General features: G+C 30.3%; 2 protein-coding genes across 4 annotated transcripts in view; both read right to left on the reverse strand.

Annotated features, from left to right (window-relative positions):
• Positions 1–3,341: 3,341 nt before the first annotated feature.
• On the reverse strand, positions 3,342–16,402 carry LOC107456215 (monocarboxylate transporter 13-like). Of its 3 annotated transcripts, none has more exons than XM_043045950.2 (6): positions 16,262–16,402; positions 11,616–11,858; positions 10,376–10,519; positions 8,418–9,028; positions 6,503–7,085; positions 3,342–3,908 (listed from the first exon to the last, which is right to left on the reverse strand). In XM_043045950.2, exons 2-6 carry the CDS (start codon positions 11,809–11,811, stop codon positions 3,766–3,768), a joined length of 1,677 nt encoding a protein of 558 aa, XP_042901884.1. In that variant the 5' UTR covers positions 11,812–11,858; positions 16,262–16,402; the 3' UTR covers positions 3,342–3,765. The 3 variants fall into 3 exon arrangements, with proteins under 3 accessions (XP_042901884.1, XP_042901882.1, XP_042901883.1); XM_043045948.1 differs by lacking the exon at positions 16,262–16,402 and adding an exon at positions 12,946–13,217; XM_043045949.2 differs by lacking the exon at positions 16,262–16,402 and adding an exon at positions 12,946–13,152 and having other exon boundaries at positions 11,616–11,853.
• Positions 16,403–21,093: 4,691 nt separating this feature from the next.
• The window catches only part of LOC107453231 (monocarboxylate transporter 12), a 13,399-nt gene continuing 10,268 nt past the window's right edge, over positions 21,094–24,224 (reverse strand). The window contains exon 7 of the mRNA XM_021147046.3: positions 21,094–22,827. Within this exon, the coding sequence (XP_021002705.2) occupies positions 22,631–22,827 (197 nt within the window). The 3' untranslated portion in view covers positions 21,094–22,630. The remainder of the gene's footprint in view (positions 22,828–24,224) is intronic.

A 24,224-nucleotide genomic window follows, 5' to 3' on the forward strand; every position in this document is an offset into this window, starting at 1 on the left:
TGTATTTGAAGAAATAAATGAATGTAAATTTCGTATCACTCGTAATACTCATTGTTAAATTTATGTATCGGATACCTGAACTTAAAAAATATTTAAAAAAAACATAACAGAAAATTATTGCCGTTCTCGATACAAGTTAAAACGGTAATTAGTGTGAAGTCTATTAAAAACAACGGCGTATCGCATATCAAATTTTCTAAAATTATAATTCTATTTTGTCTACATTTTTTATTTTACCTGGATTTATTATTTGCTTATGTATCGTTGAGTAGGTAGTTTGTTTGTACCCCACGTGGCTTTGCGTCTGTCTTTGCTCTAAGTAAGGGATAAACAAAATCTTTTTGTGAAATATTGTAGAATCTGTCAGAATTGATATAATACGAATTCATATAAGATGGAAGAGAATTCATATGATACGGGCTAGGTTTATTCGAAACAGAATGTCAAAAACAGCTATTGCTAACATAAGCAAGTGCCGCGTTTCAACGGCTAATCAGAATCGGTACGCACGCTGATGTCACTTGCATGTTTATAATTGTTAATTTATATTTATTTATTGACAAGCAAACATAATTATATTTTTTTGCGGACATATTTTGCTAAATGCGTATGGTAATACGTTAGCTACAACAGGCAAACATCAGTATGATATAATTTCTAATTAAGGGTAGACATAATTCGATTCCATTTAAAAATTTGAATTGCGTTACGTTATTAATATATATATATATANAACAAAATGGCGGCTGAAATATGGCGAGCAAAAATAAAAAATATATAGTACGTTTAAATAATTAAATACAGCAATGAAAATATGATAATTTTCGCAATTTTATATTAAAAATGAAAAGCAAATTATATTTCCGAAGTAATATTAAAAAATAACGCGAATTAATTACAAAATAACGCGAAAGCATGAAAAAAAAAAACATAATTTTTGTTTTTCGGTATATTTAGTCCACCTTCTCAATACGGGCAAAATGGGGCAGGTTTTTTTTCGACAGAAGAAACATCAAAGAAGACAACAAGAAAAAAGTTTAGCAAATTACCTTGTGGAACTTTTCGAAAGTCATTGTAAAATGTCAAATGATAAGCTATAAGTTTGTCGAGAGTATTAACTAATCCAACAAATGGAAAAATTGTACTATAATTTTAGACTAATTACTCTGATAAAAATGTAACAGTAAGGTGAAATTTCTATATATATTTCTGATATAAAAATTTAAAAGTTACATTTAAAAAAAAATTAACCTATTTTTCATTGCATTGTACTCTCGTCGGTCCAAAAAGTAAATTATAATTGGAATAATTATGAATACTTAATTTGGGCTATATTAGAACTGCCTACGCATATTTTAGTTGAAAATTTAATTTTGAAGGATTATGGTCTTCTGGCCCACAGTGCGGCGAAGAGCAGTGACTTAATTCCGCCTAGCTACCAGGCATGTCTGCCTAAGAAACCATCTTTATAAACTCAAAATTGTTCCTTCCCCGATATGCAGTCTGCGCAGCTCTGGAGAGATCATGAACTCCGCACATCTACTCCACTGTCCTGCTCTGGGTAAGACTTTTCTCGCAGAGCGTTATTGGGAGGCTAGGATGTTAGATTAATGAACTCTGTTTGATCACTTTTTATTGTACTCTGTGTTCTTTCTTTTTACTTATTTTCTGCTGTAACTGTTCATGATCTAAGATTGGAAATAAAAAAAATATATGTGATGAATTTTAATTGATTAACTACGTAAAATAAATATTCTTACTTTACTTATGTTAATATAAATTTTTTATCATTATTAAATCATGTTAACATATAAAAAATGAACTTCTAATTTTAGCAAGTGATTCATTAAATAATGATGACTAAATTTTTGGCATATTCAGATGATACTTATTTACTCATTACCGCCCACGACAACAACAACAACTTATTTACTCCATATATGACGTTTAAAAACTGTTTATAAGCCATCAACTGCCGTTAGCATCATAAATCACATGTGTGGGTATTCGTGATCTTCTTCTTGAAGTGCAAGTACCCAATAGCAATATTTTTCTTTCATAACAACAAACCGAGTAAATACAGGTGATATAAATATGCGTATTTAAAGAAATAAATAAAAGTAAATTTCGTATCACTTGTAATACTCATTGTTAAATTTATATATCGGGTACCTGAGCTTAAAAAATATATCGACAAACATAACAGAAAATTATTGCCTTTACCAACTTTAAATAGGAAATTTTCTGCTAGCTCAATGTATAACGTTTGCGCGAAGGTGTATAAGCGCAAGTAATAAGTGTCACGCCTCAAATTGGGTATTAATTGGTTGCAACTCAAGAAGAGGATCACTGATACACAGACACCTGACCCATATATCCTCAGTGCTAGCTGGTTGATTATAAACAAGATGGCGTGCTAACATTCTGGATATTGCAGGCCAAGGTCCAGATAAGTTTCTCTATACAAGTTAAAACGGTAATTAGTGAGAAGTCTATTAAATACAACGCCGTATCGCATGTCGAATTTTCTAAAAATTATAATTCTTTTTTTTTCTACAATTTTTATTTTAACTGGATTTATTATTTGCTTATGTATCGTTGCATAGGTAGTTTGTTTATGCCCACGTGGTTTTGCGTCTGTCTTTGCTCTAAGTAAGGGATAAACAAAATCTTTTTATGAAAAAATGTAGAATGTGTCAGAATTGATATAATACGAATTCATATAAGATGGAAGAGAATTCATATGATACTTGCTAAGTTTACTCAAAACAGAATATCAAAAACAGCTATTGGTAACATAAACAAGTGCCACGTTTCAACGGTTAGTCAGAATCGGTATGCACGCTGATGTCACTTGCATGTTTATAATTGTTACTTTATATTTATTTATTGACAAGCAAGCATAATTGTTCTTATTTTGACATATTATGCTAAATACGTATGGTAATACGTCAGCTACAACAGGCAAACATCAGTATGATATAGTTTCTAATTAAGAGTAGACATAATTCAATTCCATTTAAAAATTTGAATCACTGTGTCTATTTGATAAGCTCAGTATATTTCATAAACGAGAAATAAATATATATTTAAGGTTTTAACTCTAACATGTGCTTATAAATTACCTTTCACAATAACTTAGGACTTATAAGCTTGATGTTCGAGCACTGCCGAAATGCCTGACTATCTTGGTCTATACACGAGTGTATTACTTCTGTTATGTTCACTGTACGAGTGTATTACTCCAAAGATTGTGAACAGTTAACAGCGGATTGTAGATCCCTTATTAAATAATAGATACTCGTTCTGCACAAATATAAACAAAAGTATACACAAAAATATACAATTCCTGATATTTATTAAAAACATTATATAGTATACAGAGTGTTTTGTAACGACTTCCTTTAATGTACAATCCTAAAATATTTATAAAAATCGCGTTAAAAATACTTAAAGTTATGAAAAAAATAAATGTTATTAAACTCTGAAGAATCAGTATCGAAGTCAATCAAAAGCAAATGATGGAAAAAACCATTAAAAGCCAGTATAAATGGATTGCTTTCGCCTTACAGTCCACACTCATATAGAGCTCAAAATTTAATGACGTCCTTATTTTTCATCACTTAAATATTAATTTTTGACACATGAGCAATGTTTTCTGATTCCAAAAAATACGTATTAAGAGCAGTCATTACAAGGCACCTTGTGTTTATCGCAGTCTATAAATTGTGAAGAGTATTTAATCATCCTATTATGTCTATTTCATCATCCAATGTCATCTGGATTCATTTTAGACTTTAGCCTCATTAGCATAGGCTCAAATAGCCAACAGAAACCAACAATTACTGACAATCCTCCGGTTATGTAAAACATGCCATCGTACGAACCCACCTCATCTCGAAAATAACCTGAAACAAAACAATAGTTTTAAGAATAAAAACAGAGCAACAACAAATTACAGGTATATGACTTTCATAGAAGGCGTGACTATTTCATTTTGAACAGAAGTCGGTTAACTATTTACCAACTTCATACAAAACGTTAATATGTTTTTTTTAAATATTTATTTCAACTTAAAAAAACCGCCTTCCACACTTATATAGACACTGCTACTTTCCTCATCAGAAAGAAACCAGCAGAACTTCTTAAGATTTGCAACTGGTTAAACAATTTTGTTTACAGAGATTGGGATGAACACTGGACTGTGGTTGTTGAAAACGAAATAGTTAAGGCTCTTTGCGCATCACATATTGCCTACTGCTCAACAACGCTTTGATTCTCATCTCGTATGTAAATGCATTAGGCAACTGCGATGCGTTGTGAGAATTAAGAACTGCTTACTTCGGCATACAGTGAGTTCCAACGAAATAAAGTCACTTCTGTCAAGTCACATATGAAAGCATCAGTCATGTTTATGACTTGAAATACATGATGTTGTGTATCATTTACCGAACCTTGAAGGACATTAGCATCAATATCATGCCAGGTTCCAATGATGGCAACCTTCAATTCTGCCACAAACTGAAACTGTTTCTTTTTTCCCTACTAAGGATAGAACTTACGTTTTCTTAGAGATATAAGGAAATAAAAGGGCAAGCTGTTCATGGAATTCACCTTATTATCCAAACACCAAGACTCTGAAGATCCTGAAACGTAAAGGAGGTAATTATACTGCTGGAAAATCTACCTTGGGGCTCCAATTTACCTTGAAAAGGGCAATAAATGTATTTCTAGAATATTTTGATTATCGGTAGCCTCATACAGCCGGCGGTTGTTTTATGCTTACCACTATATCTGAAGCCTTCCAACACAGTTAATAAGATTCCACCTTGCTGGAAAATGGAGAAGAAATCCTTCTCTTTTCTCATACTATTGTAATAACGCACAAAACTGAATGGACTATCGGAATTCATTTTTCTAGTTTCCTTTGCTTGTAGATAACTTCCAACAAAGACTACTTCTATTTTTTTTTACATGGAAAATACTTTGTGGGACATATAAAACGAAACAGTAGAGCAGAAAAAACGAGAAAATATTCTAAAATTAGACAACAATGTGGAGGCTCTTAAATGCTGTGGGAAGGCTTCGACCATGGTGGCAAACTTAACGGAGCCTTTGGCCTTTCTCCCAAGCCGAATAAAGGTTACCGATTACCAAAAAACGCTATAAGCTCATCAACCGGAATTTGAATCGAGAATCGTCAACCCAAGTCGGATTTTTTAAACAAGAGAATTCCTTAATTTACGCTGCAAAATCGTCATAGTGAGGATTTATGAGCAATAGAGTGCATGTCGTGAATGACCTGTCCTTTCTCGTAATTTCTGTACCGAAGATGAAAAGGTGAAGGCAGTATGAGTAGCAGTTTCAGTCTGTGGTAGAATTCGAGACTGCAATCATTGAAACTTGACGTAATATTGAGGTTTTTGTCCTCCCATGATTAATAAATTGTATGCAACATATTATGTTAGGTAAAAATGTGGTGGATAGTTTGACTATAATAAGAAGTGGCTTGATTTCCATCTGACGCATATTTTTTTCTTGTTGACATATACGGCAATAAGCAGGTGGATGGACTGGCCAAGGAGGGCTGTTACCACGCTAATCCTTCCTCTTCAACACTTACCTTTTTAGAACACCAATCCATAGTTTATTCTGAAATTTCGAAGGGATGAAAGATTTCTCCCTGCCATTACTGGTATGCGGTCAAAGAGCCAGGTTTTTCATTCACCCTCAATTGTGACAGAGCTTCTAAAACTACAATTTCCAGATTAGCAAGCGGTCACAACAATTACTGTCTCTCGTTTTTCGAAGCCAGGAGAATCTTCGAGGTCTGCTCCAAATGTCAAACTGAGCAGGCTTCTCCCGAACACACCCTGAACTGTTTGGGACTTTCCTCAGAGGACATATACTGAACTGTTTGGGACATTTTCTGAGTCAACGGTCTGGTGAACCTTGCGTGGCTTCGTCAGGCATTTGGAGGATAAGCCACAACAACAACAAATTTTTTTTTTACTTACTTGATGTTTTTTTTTCTCCAGATGGAGCGGAAGCAAGTCACACCTTGTAAATATGTGTTTATAAGCTTCATAATATCTATGTTTGGTTCTCATTGCATTTCTTTTCAAGGTGATTATTTATTCGGGACGCAACAATTGTTTTCATTTCGATAGGTTTGTTTTACTTTATTTTAACGAAGGAAGAATTTATATGGATTCAATACCATTACATAAAAAAAAAATATTGGTTTCAAAAAAAATTAATGTTTGATTGATTTCTAAAGATTCGAAATACCCCTTCTTATTTCAAAATTCAGTTTATTTATCGAGAATTAGAAACTTATTGGTCAACCTTCAATTAGATAATCAATTAAGCCTTTCATAGATATTAAATTGTTTTATATCTGCATGTACTTAAAGGCGAAAAACAATTGCTATGATGGTTTCCAGTGATAAAAAGCGTATATTCATATTAATAATATTTAGTTATGGATCGAATACTTTACCTATAACTGGGGGTACAGCAAAGGAGAGTATCCCACTGAAGAACTGAATCGATCCAATCGCAAGAGATTGAACTGATTGCAGGTACTTTCCGACTAAAATTGGAAACATAACTAATGCAGCTCCTGATGTAAGTCCGTACACAATCATCAGTGTCATCAGGATATCAAAACTATAAAAAATGGGAGTAAGTAGGAAGCAGACACCCTGTACCACTTGAAGGAGCATCATGAATTTCGGAATCGACATGTATTTCTTATCTGTCACCCAACCAAAACATAATCTCCCGAACAAATCGCCAAGAGCCAGCATACTAATGAAGTATTTGGCGAGATCCTCCTTCATGCCTTTGTCCATTAAATAGTCAACAATTACTGTTATAGCAGGATCGAAACACATAGCAAAGGCAGCCAGAGATAAGCTGATCATATGGAACATTGGATCACGACAGACTTTGATCATTCCTCTGTAAATGGATGTTTCTTGAACAGCGCCAACTGGTTCAACGGGTATAGTGATACTTACTCTTCCAATTGATATGGTGCGCGTGCGTACCACAGGTCTCTTTGATTCTGCATCAAGTACCTTAAAAAAAACATTTCAGTTACATTTGTTTTGCATAATCATCGTAAAATTTTTAATCGTAATATATTGCTTTAGCCACAAAATCTGATGTTATTAGAAAAAACAAAATGACTAACAATTTTCGCGAAAAAAATTATTATAATACTGCTGTCGCAAACCTTTTAATAAGTACAGAAGAACAGACAAATCTAGCACCATTCGACTGCATGGTATCATTGAAAGTAAGACTTGTTTTAACCCTTTATAAGGCTCTGGGAAGAATACTTCCGCACAACTTCATTAACATTAAAAGGCCAAAGGAATCTGTTTTCTCACCGATGATTTGTGCTGCCATCTTCTGATAACTTCAGAAAATTCAAAAAATAAGAATGAAGGGTTTTATTTTTATAAAAGTGGGAAACAGTTAAGATTAACGTAGGGTCAAGAAGAGAGGCCAACACTGGGGGTGCTATTTTCTTTTGTACGTCATACGTTATTTCATTTGATCATTCTCTTGAGTTATTTGTAATTATAAAAGCAGAATTTATAAATTGTTTACTTATTCGCGTTATTTTTTTTATCATTTAAACACTATTTATTTGGTTGCTTATTATTTAAACAAAAATTCAAGTTTTTAGAAAATTATTTAAAATAAAATTTTAAAAAGTTTTGAAAAATCTTACAAGCCTTCCCTCTAAAAAAATGGTCATAAAAATGGAATTAATTAAATAATTTTAGATAATAAACTAAGCAAATTTCTTTTTATAAATCAAACAATAAGTCCCAAACATATTTTAACCTGACATTAGTAGAAAAAAAAGGCCCTGAAAAAAATGTTAAAAATATTTTTTAAACGTTCAGTGTTCTTGATTTCAAATTATGAAACATTATTTTGTATTCCATTATATGATTTACGTTGAAAAAACAATGCAGAACAAAAAAAAAATCCAACTCAATATTTGCATCATTATGATTAAATTTAAAAGAAAGCACAATGATCTTTAGCAGCCATAGACACAAGATTCTATTCGCCTTTAAGGAATAAATTTTTTTATAGAAGCGTGCTTTATTGTAAAAAAATAAACTCACTAAAGAGCGATTTTTTTCCGATTTAAAATGTAAGTTTTTGTTGATTAAATAATATTAAACAAAGTAAGGATACTGTTAAAATAGTTTATTGCGTAGCCTTATATATTTAACATATACTTACATTTAAAAGAAGCGTAAAATTAATTACTTATTTTCCTTTTAATTTAGACTTAAGTGAATACAGAGTGTATGTCTACTAATGAATTAAACTACGAATTAAGATATAATAAATATAAATTACAAATTAAGAAGATATCAAAGTACCTGTTCAGTACCTGTGGGAATTAAATCTATCTTAGAGGAAAAGTTTTCCACTTCATCAATTTTACTGTTTCGGTTTTCCACTTTCATTTCACTCATTTCAAAACTGGGATTATCGATGCCGCTGTCATTCCGTGAGTTTCCAATATAGGTAGCACTTTTACCAGCTGCATTTGCACCTGATGAAATCGCCATTGGCAACATTTCCTTCACGCCAATTTCAGTTTCAGCTTTGGCAGCGGGTATTGAAGAATTGCCTTCCTCTTGAATACTGTCCATGGTTTTACTTGAGGAAATCTTTTGAGATTTCGAAGGAGGGTTGCTCTGTCGTTTGGTTTTATCTGCCTTTGCAGAAGTTTTTACCTCTCTTTTTATCCAAGGCGGTTCCTGCATCATGATGCCTGCTGGTATGACATGCATCATCATTGCTCCAGTGATTAGGAATGTTCCAGACAAGCCGGACTCCATCAAAGAATATTCTATCATCAATGGAAATACGAAGGATCCGATGCAGGCACCGGAAATAGCCAGTCCAGATGCTGTAGCTCGATATTTGAGAAAGTATTGAGTAACTATAACTTGGAATAAAGTGTTTCCTAATGCAACACCAAGACCTAGGGTAAAAAAAGTTGAATTAGTTCACTTTGAGAACAATTTTATTTATAAATGTACAGACCCCAAATGATTTGACAAATGGGGCTCTTGAATTCAATAATATTCTTAATTCAATACACATTTATAACGATTATATTTAGGCTTATAAACTTTTTTTTAAGTTACTCTAGACTCCTAAACAAACGGTACTAAAAGAACTAATTGTTAAGAACGTTAATTAAATTTGATCAAATTTCATTGTCTTTTTTGCTTTATTTTAAAAAACAGGCTTTAGCAAAAGAAATCATGTTTCTCAATAAATATAACATTTCCAAAGTCATATTTCTATGGATATTTTAATACCTTTAAGAAGAAAAGTTAAGTTGATTGAAAATAAAAAAATGTTGTTTCAAGATTAAAATATTGAGTTTGAATAATGTTCTAATTCTAAAATTAGATTTTAAAGCATTTTTCTCTATGTTGAGTTGGTAATTCTTAGTTATTTATCTCCATTCTATTTAAAAAAAACACACACACAAAAAATAATATTTAATATAAAAGTAACAATTAGCAGTAAAAATAGTTAATTAAATAAGGGTAAATATATTGATACGCTTAAATAGCGAAAAACTATTCGAGTTTTAATAAACTTAACTTTATCAAAAGGTACTTCCCAATAGAAGGAGGATATCATTAAATTTCACTTGAAAAGTAACTTATCGTTGTTTTTTTTTTAATTATGCCTCTGCTTAATTTCAACATATTCTCATCGGATTTAGATAACATATCTGTTTAATTTTTTTTTCTCAAGCTGTCTTTAGTTGTTTTTGCTATCTCCACCGACAAAATATATTTTGGGCATCTTTGTAAAAAATGAAATCAAAATTGCACACAAATCACGGATGATAAATCAATACCCACACAAGCGGAAAAAAAATAATCCTTTACTCCCAATGATTAATCATTATTGAAGTCGAGAAGAGCAATGAAAAGATTAAAATAATCAAAAATCAGCTTTTTACATTGTTGATCAGTTTGCTTACCTATCAGTTTGACACTTATCTTCTGGTATGTATCAACTTTGAGCGTCATTCTCAAATAAACACGAATTTAATTATTTTAATCTTTTATTTTCTCTTATTAACATTAATAATGATTGGTCAGAGTTCAAAAATTCTTTTTCTCAATCAAATGCAATTTGATAATGTGCATATTTTTTACTTCATTTCTGACGAAAATTCCAAAAATATATACGAAGAGTTACAATTACGGAACGCTCATATATTACACACTTCACAACAAGACTCTCTGTGTAATGACAAAGGTTTAATTTTTTTCCATCACAAATGTGTTAGAAAGTTGCATACCATGCATGCCACCCCATAACACAGTAATCCACGTGATGTCGGAGACGAAAGCGCATAACAGAATTCCTAGAGAGGCTGAGACTCCTCCAACTATCGTCACTTCCCGAGGTCCATAACGCTGTCCAATCGCTCCCACCAATGGTCCTGAAATCATAAAAATGTCATGTTCATCAACTGCTTGGAAGTGATAAGTCATGTAATGTAAATGCAGGGTTGTTCATAATTCCCTCCTGGGTTTTGAAGCGTTATAGTAAAAAAACGAAGACGAATATGGCAAAAAGGAACACATGAAATTATTCCGAAAGTATTAAAGTTTTAATTTAAGCAGTTGCCGGTAGATGGCAGTAACATGTACCACTGAAGCCAGTTGAAGTAAAGAAAAATGGCGTTTACAGGTGGAGGGAATTATGAATATAACTGCCTGCCAAATTTTAACTGATGTACAGAATTTAGAAGTAATGCAAGTTTTGAGTACTCAATTTTTTGTAATTTGACTGCTGAAAAGCTTTTTGGAGTAAATACAGTGGCTTGAATAAGTCTCTATCCTGTATATTGTTATTTGATTTGATCATACATTAAAAATAAAGGGAATATTGAAATCATTCGTCTAACAAAATAGCCTTATGTTTGAAATTATATATATATATATATANCTTGAAGTTTCCTTTAAAATTATGAATTAAAGTTTAGAATATAGCCTTTGAAGTTTTTATTATCTTGAAATAACATGAAAACATGATTGTGTAACACAATTTTCTATTGTTGTTGGTGCATTTTTATTGGCTGGGAAAATCACATGGTAGGATCCAGTTTACCCACTTTAATTTCCATGTCCTCTTTTGGCTATCATTGGCTTTAAACTAATAAAAGCCAGCAAGATATTGTCAAGCATGTAATATTTTTGCATTCCTAATTTAAAGCTATTTACTTGCAATATATATTTATCTTATTTTTCTCTGCCATTTTTAAGTTTTTGATTTTGATTATTTTCTAAATTAGGAGTTTAAAACTAAAAGAGTTGTTTCTTTAATATAACGTAATTCTATAAAGTTACCTTGTTGTTGAATATAGTTGCTATATTTTAAAATAAAATTATATAAATCGGTGCTAAACTTATTAACCGTTTTACAATTATTTTCTTGGGTGTAAATTACATTAATATACTGTTATAAATTGCAGTTAATTTATAATATCATAAACAATGATTAAGAATTTAACGATCATATTTAGAGCTTTTTACCGCCAAGATTCCGCACTACATTCCGCATTGTGAAGGGAAGATTAGCTTGAAGTCTAGATATGCCGTAAGTCTCAATGAGGGCTACATAGAACAATCCTGTTGTCCTACTGATGCCGGACAGCATGGTATTGATGACACAAGCGGCCAGGCAAATGGCCCATGACCTGGCACTGTCTGGCTTTTCGTCTTTCACCATTCTTTTTATTTAACCAATGTTTAACAAAGACACATAAATGCTCTGTGCTGAGAAAAAAGAATTACAAAATAATTATTCCATAATTTTATTTTTTACATGGTCTACAGTGAGCAAAATAAGAAAAGTGAACATCTTTAATAACTTTTAATCTAATAATTTTTACGTAATAGGACTTAATCTGAGTAGTTTGATGGCCTCATTTTTAATATGCTAATTAATCAGTGCGGAAGATACTTTAAAAGTGACAAAATCAGACTCAAATACGTATTTTCTCTGAAAAAACATACATCTGTATTTTTCTTGATGGTTTTAAACTTTTGTCACTCAAAATAGAATATACTTAAAATCTTCAGTGAAAAAACCGCAATATGGAAAATATGGTTCCAATAGTTTTAGCCCTTTAATGTCAATTTTACCTTTTGACTGATACTTACTTTTTCAGCTAATTGAAACCTTTTTACCCAAAATTATAGAATTCGTTTAAATAATTATAATTCCTGACAAAAAATTTTTAATAACTATTAATTAATTTTTATTACTTTATTTAAAAATATTCGGAAAAAGTGAATTGTAAGGTATACAATCTTTTACAGCATTTTGAGGATTGTAATATTCAATGACGCAATGCAAAATTTGAACGTAATTGGTATAATAGTTTCTGAATGATCAATTTTTTTTAAAAGTCGTTACTTTGACGTTTTTTAAAATAATTTGATTTAGTACAATAATTTATTTTTGCTAATGGTTTATAATTCAAGCATGAAAGAAAGATGATTTAAAGAAAAAATCTAAGAAAAAATTCAATTTAAATCAACTAGAAAAATAAATAATACTGATCAGAGGGCATCCCTTTTTAAAAATAATTTCAGAACTTGTTAACAATCTATAATTAATATAAAATTTAAACTATTTTATTTAAATTATTTAAATGGTTGAAACATTTTAAAATTAAATTTAATTGCTCGTCTAACATGTAAGATATTTTTCTTACTCTATATTCTTAAAAGGAAATCAAAAGCTAAGAAACGCTAAAAAACTTTGCATACTATTTTTTCAATTCTATTGAAGAATAAGTAGTCTTACCACCCAAAGTTTAATTAACAAAGAGATATATGCGTAATAATATGAACTCACCGTATTCTTTATACCGAGAGCCTTTTCAAATGGTTAAAAACATTTGCTTTTAAAAATTAATAGATTTAAGCCAGCAATATATGCACAATCATAAGCTATCGAAACAATTTAGTCAACACATTCCTTAACCAAATTAGATTCAAAAGAAAAGAATAAATTATAAAATTCATGTAAAACACGGGCGAAGACTTTAAAATATATATGTATATTTTTGAAAATTAACACAATTTGTATTTTATTCCAACCGAAACAAATTATCTTTACTGACCTTCTGAAAAGAGATAAAAAAAAACACTATTTTGTACAAGGAACGTTGGAGTAACGGATTTAGGTTGTCAAGATTATTCTTATTTAAATCAGTTGACAATAAGATTTTCACTGTGGTTCAGAAAACATGACATTTTGAGGTAATAAAGTTTAAATCTTAACCTTGGATCTTGACTACCAACAAAAAAAAATTAATGTTTTTTTCTCTAACTGCTGTGCTGTGGAAGAAAAAGCTGAGTAGACTTAATGCGGAATCCGTACCAGAAAATTATGCAGTAAATTATCTTAAATTTCTCTGAACACGGTTGAAATTGCTCAGTCAACTATCTTAAATAACTCTGAACGCTATTAAAGTTACGCAGTGAACTATCTTCAGTAACTCTGAGCACTGTAAACCCCTTAACAACACAGNTTCATTTTCAATAAAACGGTCATAAAAGAGAATTTTTTTTTATCATATCACAAATATGCGTATTTGATTAGTGCTGATATCTAGTTTAAAATAAACTAACTATCTACAATTACCTTAAAAATATCTTAGTACTGCCATCTGGTGTGAAAAATGAGAAATAAAATGTTTTCCGGGCAAAAGAAATGAATTAGTTTTATTCTTATTGGCGCGTAACTACTGAACATTCCAGTTCGGAAATATGACGGGAGCGAGAAATAGATGGCAAAACCTCACCCCGTCATTTTCACGGGAGCGAAAAGGAAGGGGTTAATATTATGCTGCACAGCGATTTATCTTAAATAACTCTGAACACTGTCAAAATTACTCCTTAACGACAATTCCATTATTGAAATTTTATTTTCGTTGAATGAATTAAGTTGTAGTTAGGAAGCTGAGCTTACACCGGAAAGTTCCCGGATAGGAACCCCGGAGAAGGCATTGATGTTCTTTCATTCTCTGTGCTATCTGTCCTTACTGTGGGAGCAACGCTGGCCCACCTCATATGGTACCTCTGAAAGAGTGACCTACAAATCTGCCCTACTGGTGTCTGAATGACGTCAGTCTCAGACTTAATTATTTAAGATCATGTCAATCTAGTATTTCAGTTTCAATCTAGTGGGCATTGGAAAAAAGTGAATGAAATAAATTTCTGATTTACATGAAAATCAAACTTCACTTAAAAAGGCTTCAAAATTTAGAAAAATCTAAAATTTTTAAGTTTGATGTTTAACGATTCTGAATTAATAGTTTCTGATGGCATAATGATATGACGTTTCTTTATGCGCATAAATAAATATGCGGTGAAATTTTTAAGTCTCTCTGTGAAAAAAATAAATTAAGGGGATAAAATTAGCTTGCTTTTTTTATTTTCTACCTTTTCTTATTTACTTCTCTTATTTTAGAATTAAAAGAATTAATTTATAGAATTTATAAGCGACGCTGCCCCCACCACTATTTTGAATATTCAGCTTTACGTTACATTTTATTTTACAGCGCAAAAACGGTAAGACTTAGAAATTAGAAATTAGGAAGGTGGGTAAAATCGTAAAGAGGGAGTACAATGGAATAAAAAAAAATTAGCATTCAATAATTACTCCAAGAAATATTAACTGTTGAAATTGCAGTAAAAACTACAATGCAGGCCACTCTGCAGCCCGCTAATATGCAACTACTGAAGGGAAATTCGATATGCTAAAAGAGTTATTTATGAACTCAATATAAGTTTTTTTCTTCCAATTGTTCAAAAGTCATTACTATTTTAAGTGTTTCTTCGTAAAATTTTCTCAGTTTTTTTTATTTAAACATTGACTATTATGAACTATTAATTCAATCTTATAGATTGATTTATTTTTCTTTCACGAGGTCTTTATTTTATAAGCTCGCGCTTGACTTGATGCTAAAAGTAGGGGAGAGTGGGGTCGATTGTAACATGGCAAAAATTTCGAGTGTCGGGTTCTAGATTTGGTTCCTAGGTGGCGCACAAGGTGTATTTAATAAATCTACATGTACACCCCTGCTGGCAACCATTTTTATGTATTTTTGAAAGAGTTACATTTCAAAAGATATTTTCACGCTACGTAAGTACATTTTTTGGTATTAGAATATTATATTGCAACAAAGTAATTTTGTTTAAACAAATAAAAATTATCAACCGAATATGTAAGTGGGCACCTAAATTAACATTTAAAAAAAAAGATTAGTTTTGTTAATTAACTAGCATTGTTTTTAACAAATGAAGCTGAAATGGCGTCTTGGGGACGATTGTAACAATAAGTAAAGGGACGATTGTAACAGCTGAAAATAAATAATCTTATGTTTACAAACCATTACTTAACTCTTTAAGAACCACCAATAGTTTCCTATATCATTTATATTATGTTGCATGTGCATTATTTTATTTGTCACCTTTCACAGCATAAATTAAAATTTTTAACCCCTTAAAGTTAAAAGTTTAACCCTTTAGGTCTCTGCTCATTATTATTTTTACTCCTAAAATATCACTACTATTTTGATCAATAAAAAAATATATCACAACTATGATAATATGTATAATTAACTATGTTTTAGTTGAATTTATGAACTGTTACAATTGACCCCGTAAGTGGGGACAATTGTAACAAGTGCACGACTGTCAAAAATTGTTAATAACTAATATAATAATATTTAAAATCAGGTATGTATTTTTTTTCTTGTAGAGGATAGTCTACTTTACTCGTCTGTCAATTAATACTAATAATTTATTGGATTTTTTGTTAGTTAAAAATAGTTAAGTAAGAAATGTTACAATTGACCCCACTCTCCCCTATTAAAAAAAAAGAAAAGAAAAAGAGGAGGAGAAGAGATTAGATGTTAAACGATATAAATCTTACCATTCGTATTGAAATTTTCTAAAATAAAGAAAAAACTGAATTCATTTTTGTTTTTAAAACAGTAAACGCTTAAAACTATTCGCCAGAAAGATGCACTTACGTCGCATTTTTTATAGGATATTTCAATTAAGTTAATTTAAACAATTATCAGTTGTTTCATCTGCTTATTGACTTCGATGATTGCAAGACATTGATGCATAAAAAAAGAATTGATGTATTTTTAACTTACTTAATCTGCCGACAAGGATCTATATAGCTTGCACGAGAATTATCGATTCATTTCTGAATGCACTAGAATTTATCGATTCACGATTCTGCAGCAGGTTAAAGAAAATGTAACGATTTTCTCATTAGAGTCTTTTAACTTTAATTAAAGGAATAAATTGATCCAAACTACACGATTTAATCTGACTGAAGACAGGACTGTGTAGAACAACGTAAATAAAATTCAAATAGTTGCATAAAATTGAATATTAATGTCCATTTTTGAGTCATTATTTGAGCAGCTTATTCACTTTCACGTTTTATTCTATATGTTTTTAGTAAAAGCAGTTATAAATATTTCAGAACAATTAATTGTTTTAGAAAAAATTAAACCAAATTATGCGATTTTAGTTCACATATTTATAAGAATTTATGAACAGTTTATTATTATTATATATGATTCCATTTAAAATAAAACGTTATGGATGACACACTGAAAATTGAATTTATAAGGATAACGAAAGCTTTTAACGTGTTTTAGGCCAGGCGGTTTAGGCGGTTTTAGGCGGTCATAAAACATATTTAGTCATTACAAGTATGTATCTAAATGTATTTAAATACTGTCTTACGTATTTAAATGTATCTAAAGAACTTATGTATGACTATGTAATAATAATAATTATTATTAATATTATTATTGTTGTTGTTATTATAAATGACTTATGTACCTTTATATATCGATCGAATGCAAATTTTGCTGCAATCTTAATAAGGTGTTACCTTAAACGGTTTCCGGTCAAATTGAATTTATCGCGCTATCAACACGGAGAAAAGAAATTCTGGTAAAATTCCGTTATTGTATGGTAATTACATCTAGAGTTTAAAAGAAAAACGTAATTCTGGTAATAAAATCAAAATATATGGTGTTTATAAACTGATTCATTTTGGTACTTTTTCTATTTATATGGTAACAGTTTACCGAAAATTCTAGTCTTTACAATTATAGTTCTTATTACTACACATTTAGTATAAAATACTAAACAGAAGGGTAAGTTTAACAGAATAACTGGTTTTTATGCCATGCTCCAGATCAGGGGTTTCCAACTTACATGAGGCTGGGGGCCACAATTAAAAACACCAGTCAAATGGCGGGCAGCAAATGTGCCAAAATTTTATATCTCTTATGTTTGAAGGAACATTAAATACTACTGTCAGATTTTTATCAAATTGCTCAAAACAAAAGTATTGAATTGCAAATAATAATAAATATTTTCATGGAAAAATACCTGAGAAAGAATTTTTTTTGCATAAAATTTTTATGTTAAATTTCACAGAAACGAAGAAATCAGTTTTTTTTTTTGTTTTTTTTTTTAACGAAAGAAAAATATTTTAAACTCATATAGATTTTTTACGAAAATTGTCCATAAAAAATGTCAACTAATATATTTTAGTTCGCAGGTCACAAAAAAAAGCTTCGCGGGCCGCCAATTGGTAACCACTGCTTTAAAGTATTATTCTAAAATTACAAAATTTTGCCTCATTTACTAAATTTCATCACAGATTATAAGACTAAATTTTATGGTTTATTCAACTAAAATCTCTACAAAGCTCTTCGGTAAAAATTACCGATTTCGTTGGTGTTCTCATAGAGCCAGAAATAAGGTTAATTTAACGATATTCTGGTAGTTGTGTGACCATATATTTTTTCAGTTAAAGAAATACGATAATATGATTTAACTTGATATCATATTATGGTAGCAGCAAATTTAACCGATTTAATGTTTCAAAAATTTTAACAAATTTCAAACGAAATATTATAGATGAATTAATTATTTTGTTCTCCTCACAAAAAGTAAAAAGTGATATAGTTTATAAAAATTATGAGTATAATACAGAAATAAGTTTAAATTTAAAATAAATAGTTAAGCATATAAACTTTAAAATTGTAATTGTTCTTAATTTTTCAGCACTTTTATATTCACCGAATTTTTAGTGAAAAAAATCAGTTGGGTGAAGATTACGTTCCTTTTAATGGAACAAAAATTTTTATAACTTTACTTACCTTACAAATTTTCCACATAATCCTTAATAGATTTTCCCGAAATTTTTTCTAAAACCTTTTTTCTTCAAAACAAAATACATTTTTCACTTCCATGAAATACAAAAACAAGCTTCTTAAACAGAAATGCAAATACCATGCTTTCCCTTTAATCAAAGCTTAAGAATACGAAATTTCCTGCATATCGCTTTTCTCTTTCATTACATTTAACTCATTAAGTTAGTTTGATTAATGGGAAACTTAATGTCATATAATTTCTAATTTTCTTTGCAATCAATTGCTGCTCTCAATGAATGTTGAAATTGCAATTATCTTAATCAATGGTAAGGAATTGTTTCGATAAATGATCAATGCTTTAATTTAAATAATGAGACATTTATGCATCTCAATTTTGTCATAAAATTTAATTGGAGCATTCTTTAACTAGGTTATCGAAATCATTGAATAAGTCGAATCTGATTTCTCCAATGCTTAAAAGGCAAGTAAATATTGCATTCTAATTTTAAAAAGCATGATTAAGATTAACTCACACAATTTTAAAAACATACAAAATTTTAAAACTGTATCTTGAAAAAATTCTTAAAAAAATTATAATGAAGAGTTTTTTTTTTTAGATTTGAACTCGTAAAATATATAAAAAAAGAACTTCTTTAGATTGTGATAAACATTCAAAATTTTTAACTAATACTGTAACTAACTAATGCTGTAACCTAATTTGTATTTTTATAAATGCATATGTATTCCCTAATTTATTCTGACCATCTTATAAATATGATTTTCTTAAACACTATTAAAAAATAAAAACAAACTGTTCCAATCAAAAGATTTTATAAATTACATATATTAAACATTCTCCCATTTTAAAATTCTTATATTGTTTTGCACGAAATGAGACAAACAAAATTATATATTAGAATATAAATAACTGAAAAGTTATATTTTTAAGTTTACCTGAAATTTAACATCATTTCCGCCATCTATGTCAGAAACACGTCTTCCAAAGTTAATTTCAAACGGTGTTTTAATTTATTCAGTATTTTATTTTCCTACAGCTTATCGTTGTACATATGATTAGGTAAAGCCAAGAAAAATTGCGCACATGGAGTTACTCGTATAATAGCAGTTCTGGAGTGTCTACTTAATTAATTCAGTTGAATAGTTACCAGCGTCAAGTAATGAACATGCTAATACATACTAATAGTGACGAACATACTAATGAGCATAGTAGAAACATAGCTTTTGTTTTCCCAAATCAAGTGCCTGAAATTTTATCGTTCTTGTCTATTTTTTATAGGAGGCCAGTAAAAGTTAAAATTGTGAGCACGCTCCTATCTCTATCATATACCTATTTCTACCAAACATTCCTTTGACTCCTTAATAGATTAAAACAGTATCTTACAACGATGTCTTATTTAAAATAATTTTAAACATAAATAATATTAATGATTTTAAACTCCATTTTTAGCTCAGTGTCGATAACAAGCACATCAGAGAATTTTCATTTTAGTGGTATAGGAAAATGCAGAAGCATTTTATAATTTTGATACTAGCTTGCTTTACGCCTAATTGCTTTTTAGCGCAGATAATTGCATAGACTAGTTCTAAAAAATGAATAACGCTTCCGCTCAACAGCAAAACGCAATAAGAAATGCAATGCTCAAACCATCGATACTTAGGTGGCAATTTGAAATTCTTAGAGTTTCGGCAATTCTTTGCATTGAGCTGTGGCGGCTCAGTAGATAGAGTGTTCGCCTCCCAATAAGGTGAACCGGGTTCGAATCCCAGCGATGGCTGGTAGATATGAATTCCGCACTTGGCTCGCATCGACCACAGTGCTGACGTAAAATATCCTTCGTAGTAGATGGATCATGGGTGAGAGTCTCCTTGCCGTCACGTTAACCATAGTAGGTTTTCGTGGTTTTCTTCTACATCTAACGCAAATGCGGGTTAGTACCATCTAAAAGTCCTCCACGAATGCGAATTTCTCCAAATACTTGATCCAGAAGTTCCCTTGTCTTTTGGATTAGGTTCAAAATTACAAGATTACGGAGCTGAAATTAGAAGTCGTAAACTCATAAATTGGGTCGGCTGCTCAACGACGTTTATAAAATATAAAATAAAATTTCATGCAATGAGCCGCGGTGGCTCAGGGGATAGAGTGTTTACTTCCCAATTAGGTGTAGCGGGTTCGAATCCCTGCAGTGGCTAGTCAATATGAATAGCACTCGATTCGCACCGACCACAGTACTGACGTAAAAGTATCCTCAGTAGTAGACGGATCATAGGTAAGAGTCCCCTTGCGATCAGGCTAACCGAGGGAGGTTTCCATGTAACGTAAATTCCAGTTATTTCCATAAAAAAAGTCTTCCACGAAGGCTAATTTCTCCCAATATTTGATATCCAGCGATCTCCTTTTCTTCTGGATTGGATTCAAAATTACAAGGCTGAGAAGTTGAACGTTACTAGTTGTGAACTCAAATTCGGGTCTGTTGCTTAACGACGGTTATAAAATATTTAAAAACTATTTGCATTAAAAGCAGTAAAATATTCTATAGCAAGCACGATAGGACGAAACATATATTTATTTTTCTTATTGTCAGTCTGTCTGACATTCATAAAGACGTTTTGCTTTTAATGCAAAATAAATTCAAATTTGGTTCTGATTCGAGTATATCTACTAATCGACGAAATTGTTAATACTTTATTGATACAATTGAAATTACATTGCTACTTTATTTGGTAACAGGAAATAGGAAGTACTATTGAGAAATACACCATGAAATAAAAAAAGGGAAATGTAAGGAATGCAGTTAGTTTTATTGTCGTTACATTGATAAATGCATTACAGTTACATTACAGATACATCAATATTACAAAATAGATATACGTTAATATTTTAGAATACAGATACATATCTAATGATATCATTATTTCTAATCATTATCATTGAATTTCCCGCCATAATGAATCAAATACAAGACGAGATAAATTAGTTTATTATAACGTTTCTAATAATTATTGCCCGTGTAAAATCTTGGTAATCAAATATTTAATTACATTTTCATGAGTTATTATTTCTTATCATTCATGTTATCGTCCTCTTAATTTTTCTTGACGAAAATGCTCGTATAAATGATGCAAGAGGAAAAGAAAATAAGTTTTACTTTTCTGAGTGTTACTATTACATACAAGCAGAAAATTTCGTTTTTATTAAGAAATTAGTATTTATTATCTGTGAATCGTAACAAAATGATTGATGATAGCCTTCTATTTTTATCGCGTTAGTCATTAGTTTTTTATTTCTTCATTATTTTATTTTTACTTTGATGGTTAAAACACAAAACTGCAAAATCTCTCTAGCATCTGTAAAAAAAACCCGCTTTTTTTGTATATGTCAGAGGCAGAACAAATAATCGAAAATTAATTTTTAATTAATCTGAAAGTTTTTTTTAACCCTTCTTAGTCTACAGTAAATTGGGTAATAAATCGTTATATCGTAAAATATCGATATTTTTAAAGCACTACGATATTTTAAACACATTCCCCAAATTTACATAGAGTATCAAGTTTTATTTAAATATCGAATAGAGCATAATTATCGACATCTATAAATATCGGAAATGATTATATGGCGAGTATCGTTAATGAAAATTATGGAAACCGATATTATCGGGATTGCAGATAAGTTTTCAGTAAGGCAAATATTGACCGATGTATTCGAGAAGGAAAAACGAGTGGCAGGCTAAAAAATATCAATACACTTTAAACTTTAAAAAAAAATATTAGTCTAAGAAGTACCGAGCAAGAATTTATCAGGTAATAGCATTTTAGGGAAAACTGGACAAGTGGAAACCGGGTATTAAAATCTAGGAAGATCCGGTTATTACTAAAAATGGTGATTACTAAAACTTCATACCTTTCTTTCAAAAGAAAAGAAATCTATTTCTTGCATGGAGAAATTATTTTCAACTGATACTAATACGTCATACATAATTATACTAATTAAAGTATGAAATATTTATATTTCATGCTTCCTTATCAGCTATATGTCATACAATTCCTAGGCAATAAGTGGAATGTTTAATTATTTCATACACTGTTGGTAGATTTTCGTTATTCTATACAAAGTCTGACTTTTAACTTTGCCTATAACACTTAATTTTAAACACGAAAATTATTTAAATGACCAATTTTCACGCATTAATAATGTTAATAAATATTCATTTTCCAGTGCATCACAGAACAGGAGATATCCTGATGAAATTGAAATCTTTATGAAGGTAAACATGATTTAGTTAACTCGCTATCTATAAGTAGCAGAATGGCAGTTCTTCATCACCTTAATTTTTCGTCATCTTTTTTAACTTCAACGTTTTTGAAATAGTTTTTATGTAAGATTTCTTGAGTGTTTTCTTTGAAGTAAGTTTTAACCAGGAAAGGTTCGAGTAGCCATAATCCTCCTGTAAGGATAGCTATTCCACCATTCAGGAAAAACATTCCATCGTAAGAACCCACAGTGTCCCTAAAATGCCCTGAAAATGTAATAAAATTTATAAATATGCATGGTGTTTCCTAATCACTGCTCTTAACGTAATAGTTTTTACTGAGTGCTCAGTAATTACTGCTCTTTATATATAGGAGAAAAATGAGTGAATGTGAACTGTTGGAATAATCCTGTTACATAACAGTTAAAAATTTCCTTAAAAGATTAGCAAAGTTGTGTTACACTTTCATGCGAAGTTGAGTAAATAGCAAATGATAAAACATGGTTTTTATGTTGAAAAAGCACCTTATTAATTGGTTTTCGATTTTTCTACTTTTGATTAATAAGAAATATTATGTTATAAATGAATATGTTTAAAATCTGGTTTATATTAACTTTTAAATCGCATTTTTGTTTTCAAGTTTAGAGGGATAAATGGCTCTATTGGGTTTAGGGGAGCTGAAAGAAGGGTGTTAATGTAGGAGAAGATAAGCTAAACATTAGAATTTTTATTTTTATTTTTTCTTAATATAAAAAAATATCATTTTATCAATTAACTGTATTTTTGGCTTTGATTTTACAAATCAATATTAAATATCAGTTGAGAGGCTATCTCCATTGATTATGGGCATGGGAGCGATCCATTCAAAGACAAAAAGAATTTCGTAAATACACATTTCCCAACAGCTATAAAAAATGGTAAAATTCTATAGTTAATTATCATTCTGATTAAAAAAAAAACGTTATGAAAAGTTAAATTTTTCATACACAAAATAAATTGAATTTTATAAATAAAGATATTTTATGTGGGTTACAATACCTTACAATAAGAAAATAACTATAACCTAATAAGTGAAGAGTTCATAAAAAACCTACACTATCATAGTATACTCGACATGGATATGATCAAGCTAAAACCATGTGTTCACACTATCTCCAACCTGGATAGTTTGAGTAAGATTTTTTTAATACTTGAAATCAAATTAAATAATTAATTTTAAGTCTTGTTTATGCTAACTCGTTGTCAAAATATGGGATTAGTGTGGATGAAAATACCTTGTATAAAGAACAATTTGTTACAAAATATATAGTTTGTGTTTAACCAATTAGTAAGCCAAGTTGTGTATCAATTAGTTGCATACGAAAATAATTAGTGGAAGACTGAAAATAGTTTCAACAATTGTGTCATAGGACCAGTGTAAGTTAATGCGACGTTTATTCGCTCGCCCCAGGTGAGCTTTAGCCACTTTCTTAAATCTAATTAAGCATTACTATCTAGACAACTGAGGAATTTTTCTTCATTTATTTTTTTTTACTCTCAAAAACAAGTGGAAAGAACACATAGTTAAGAAGTTAAAAGGTAATTATAAGTTACAAAGTAAGTTTAAGCACCTTTTTATGCGTATGAAATCCCTCTATACCTCACTATATATAAATTGTTAATAC

Source organism: Parasteatoda tepidariorum, chromosome 4 (genome assembly GCF_043381705.1).
Source record: "Parasteatoda tepidariorum isolate YZ-2023 chromosome 4, CAS_Ptep_4.0, whole genome shotgun sequence".
Lineage (NCBI taxonomy): Eukaryota > Metazoa > Arthropoda > Arachnida > Araneae > Theridiidae > Parasteatoda > Parasteatoda tepidariorum.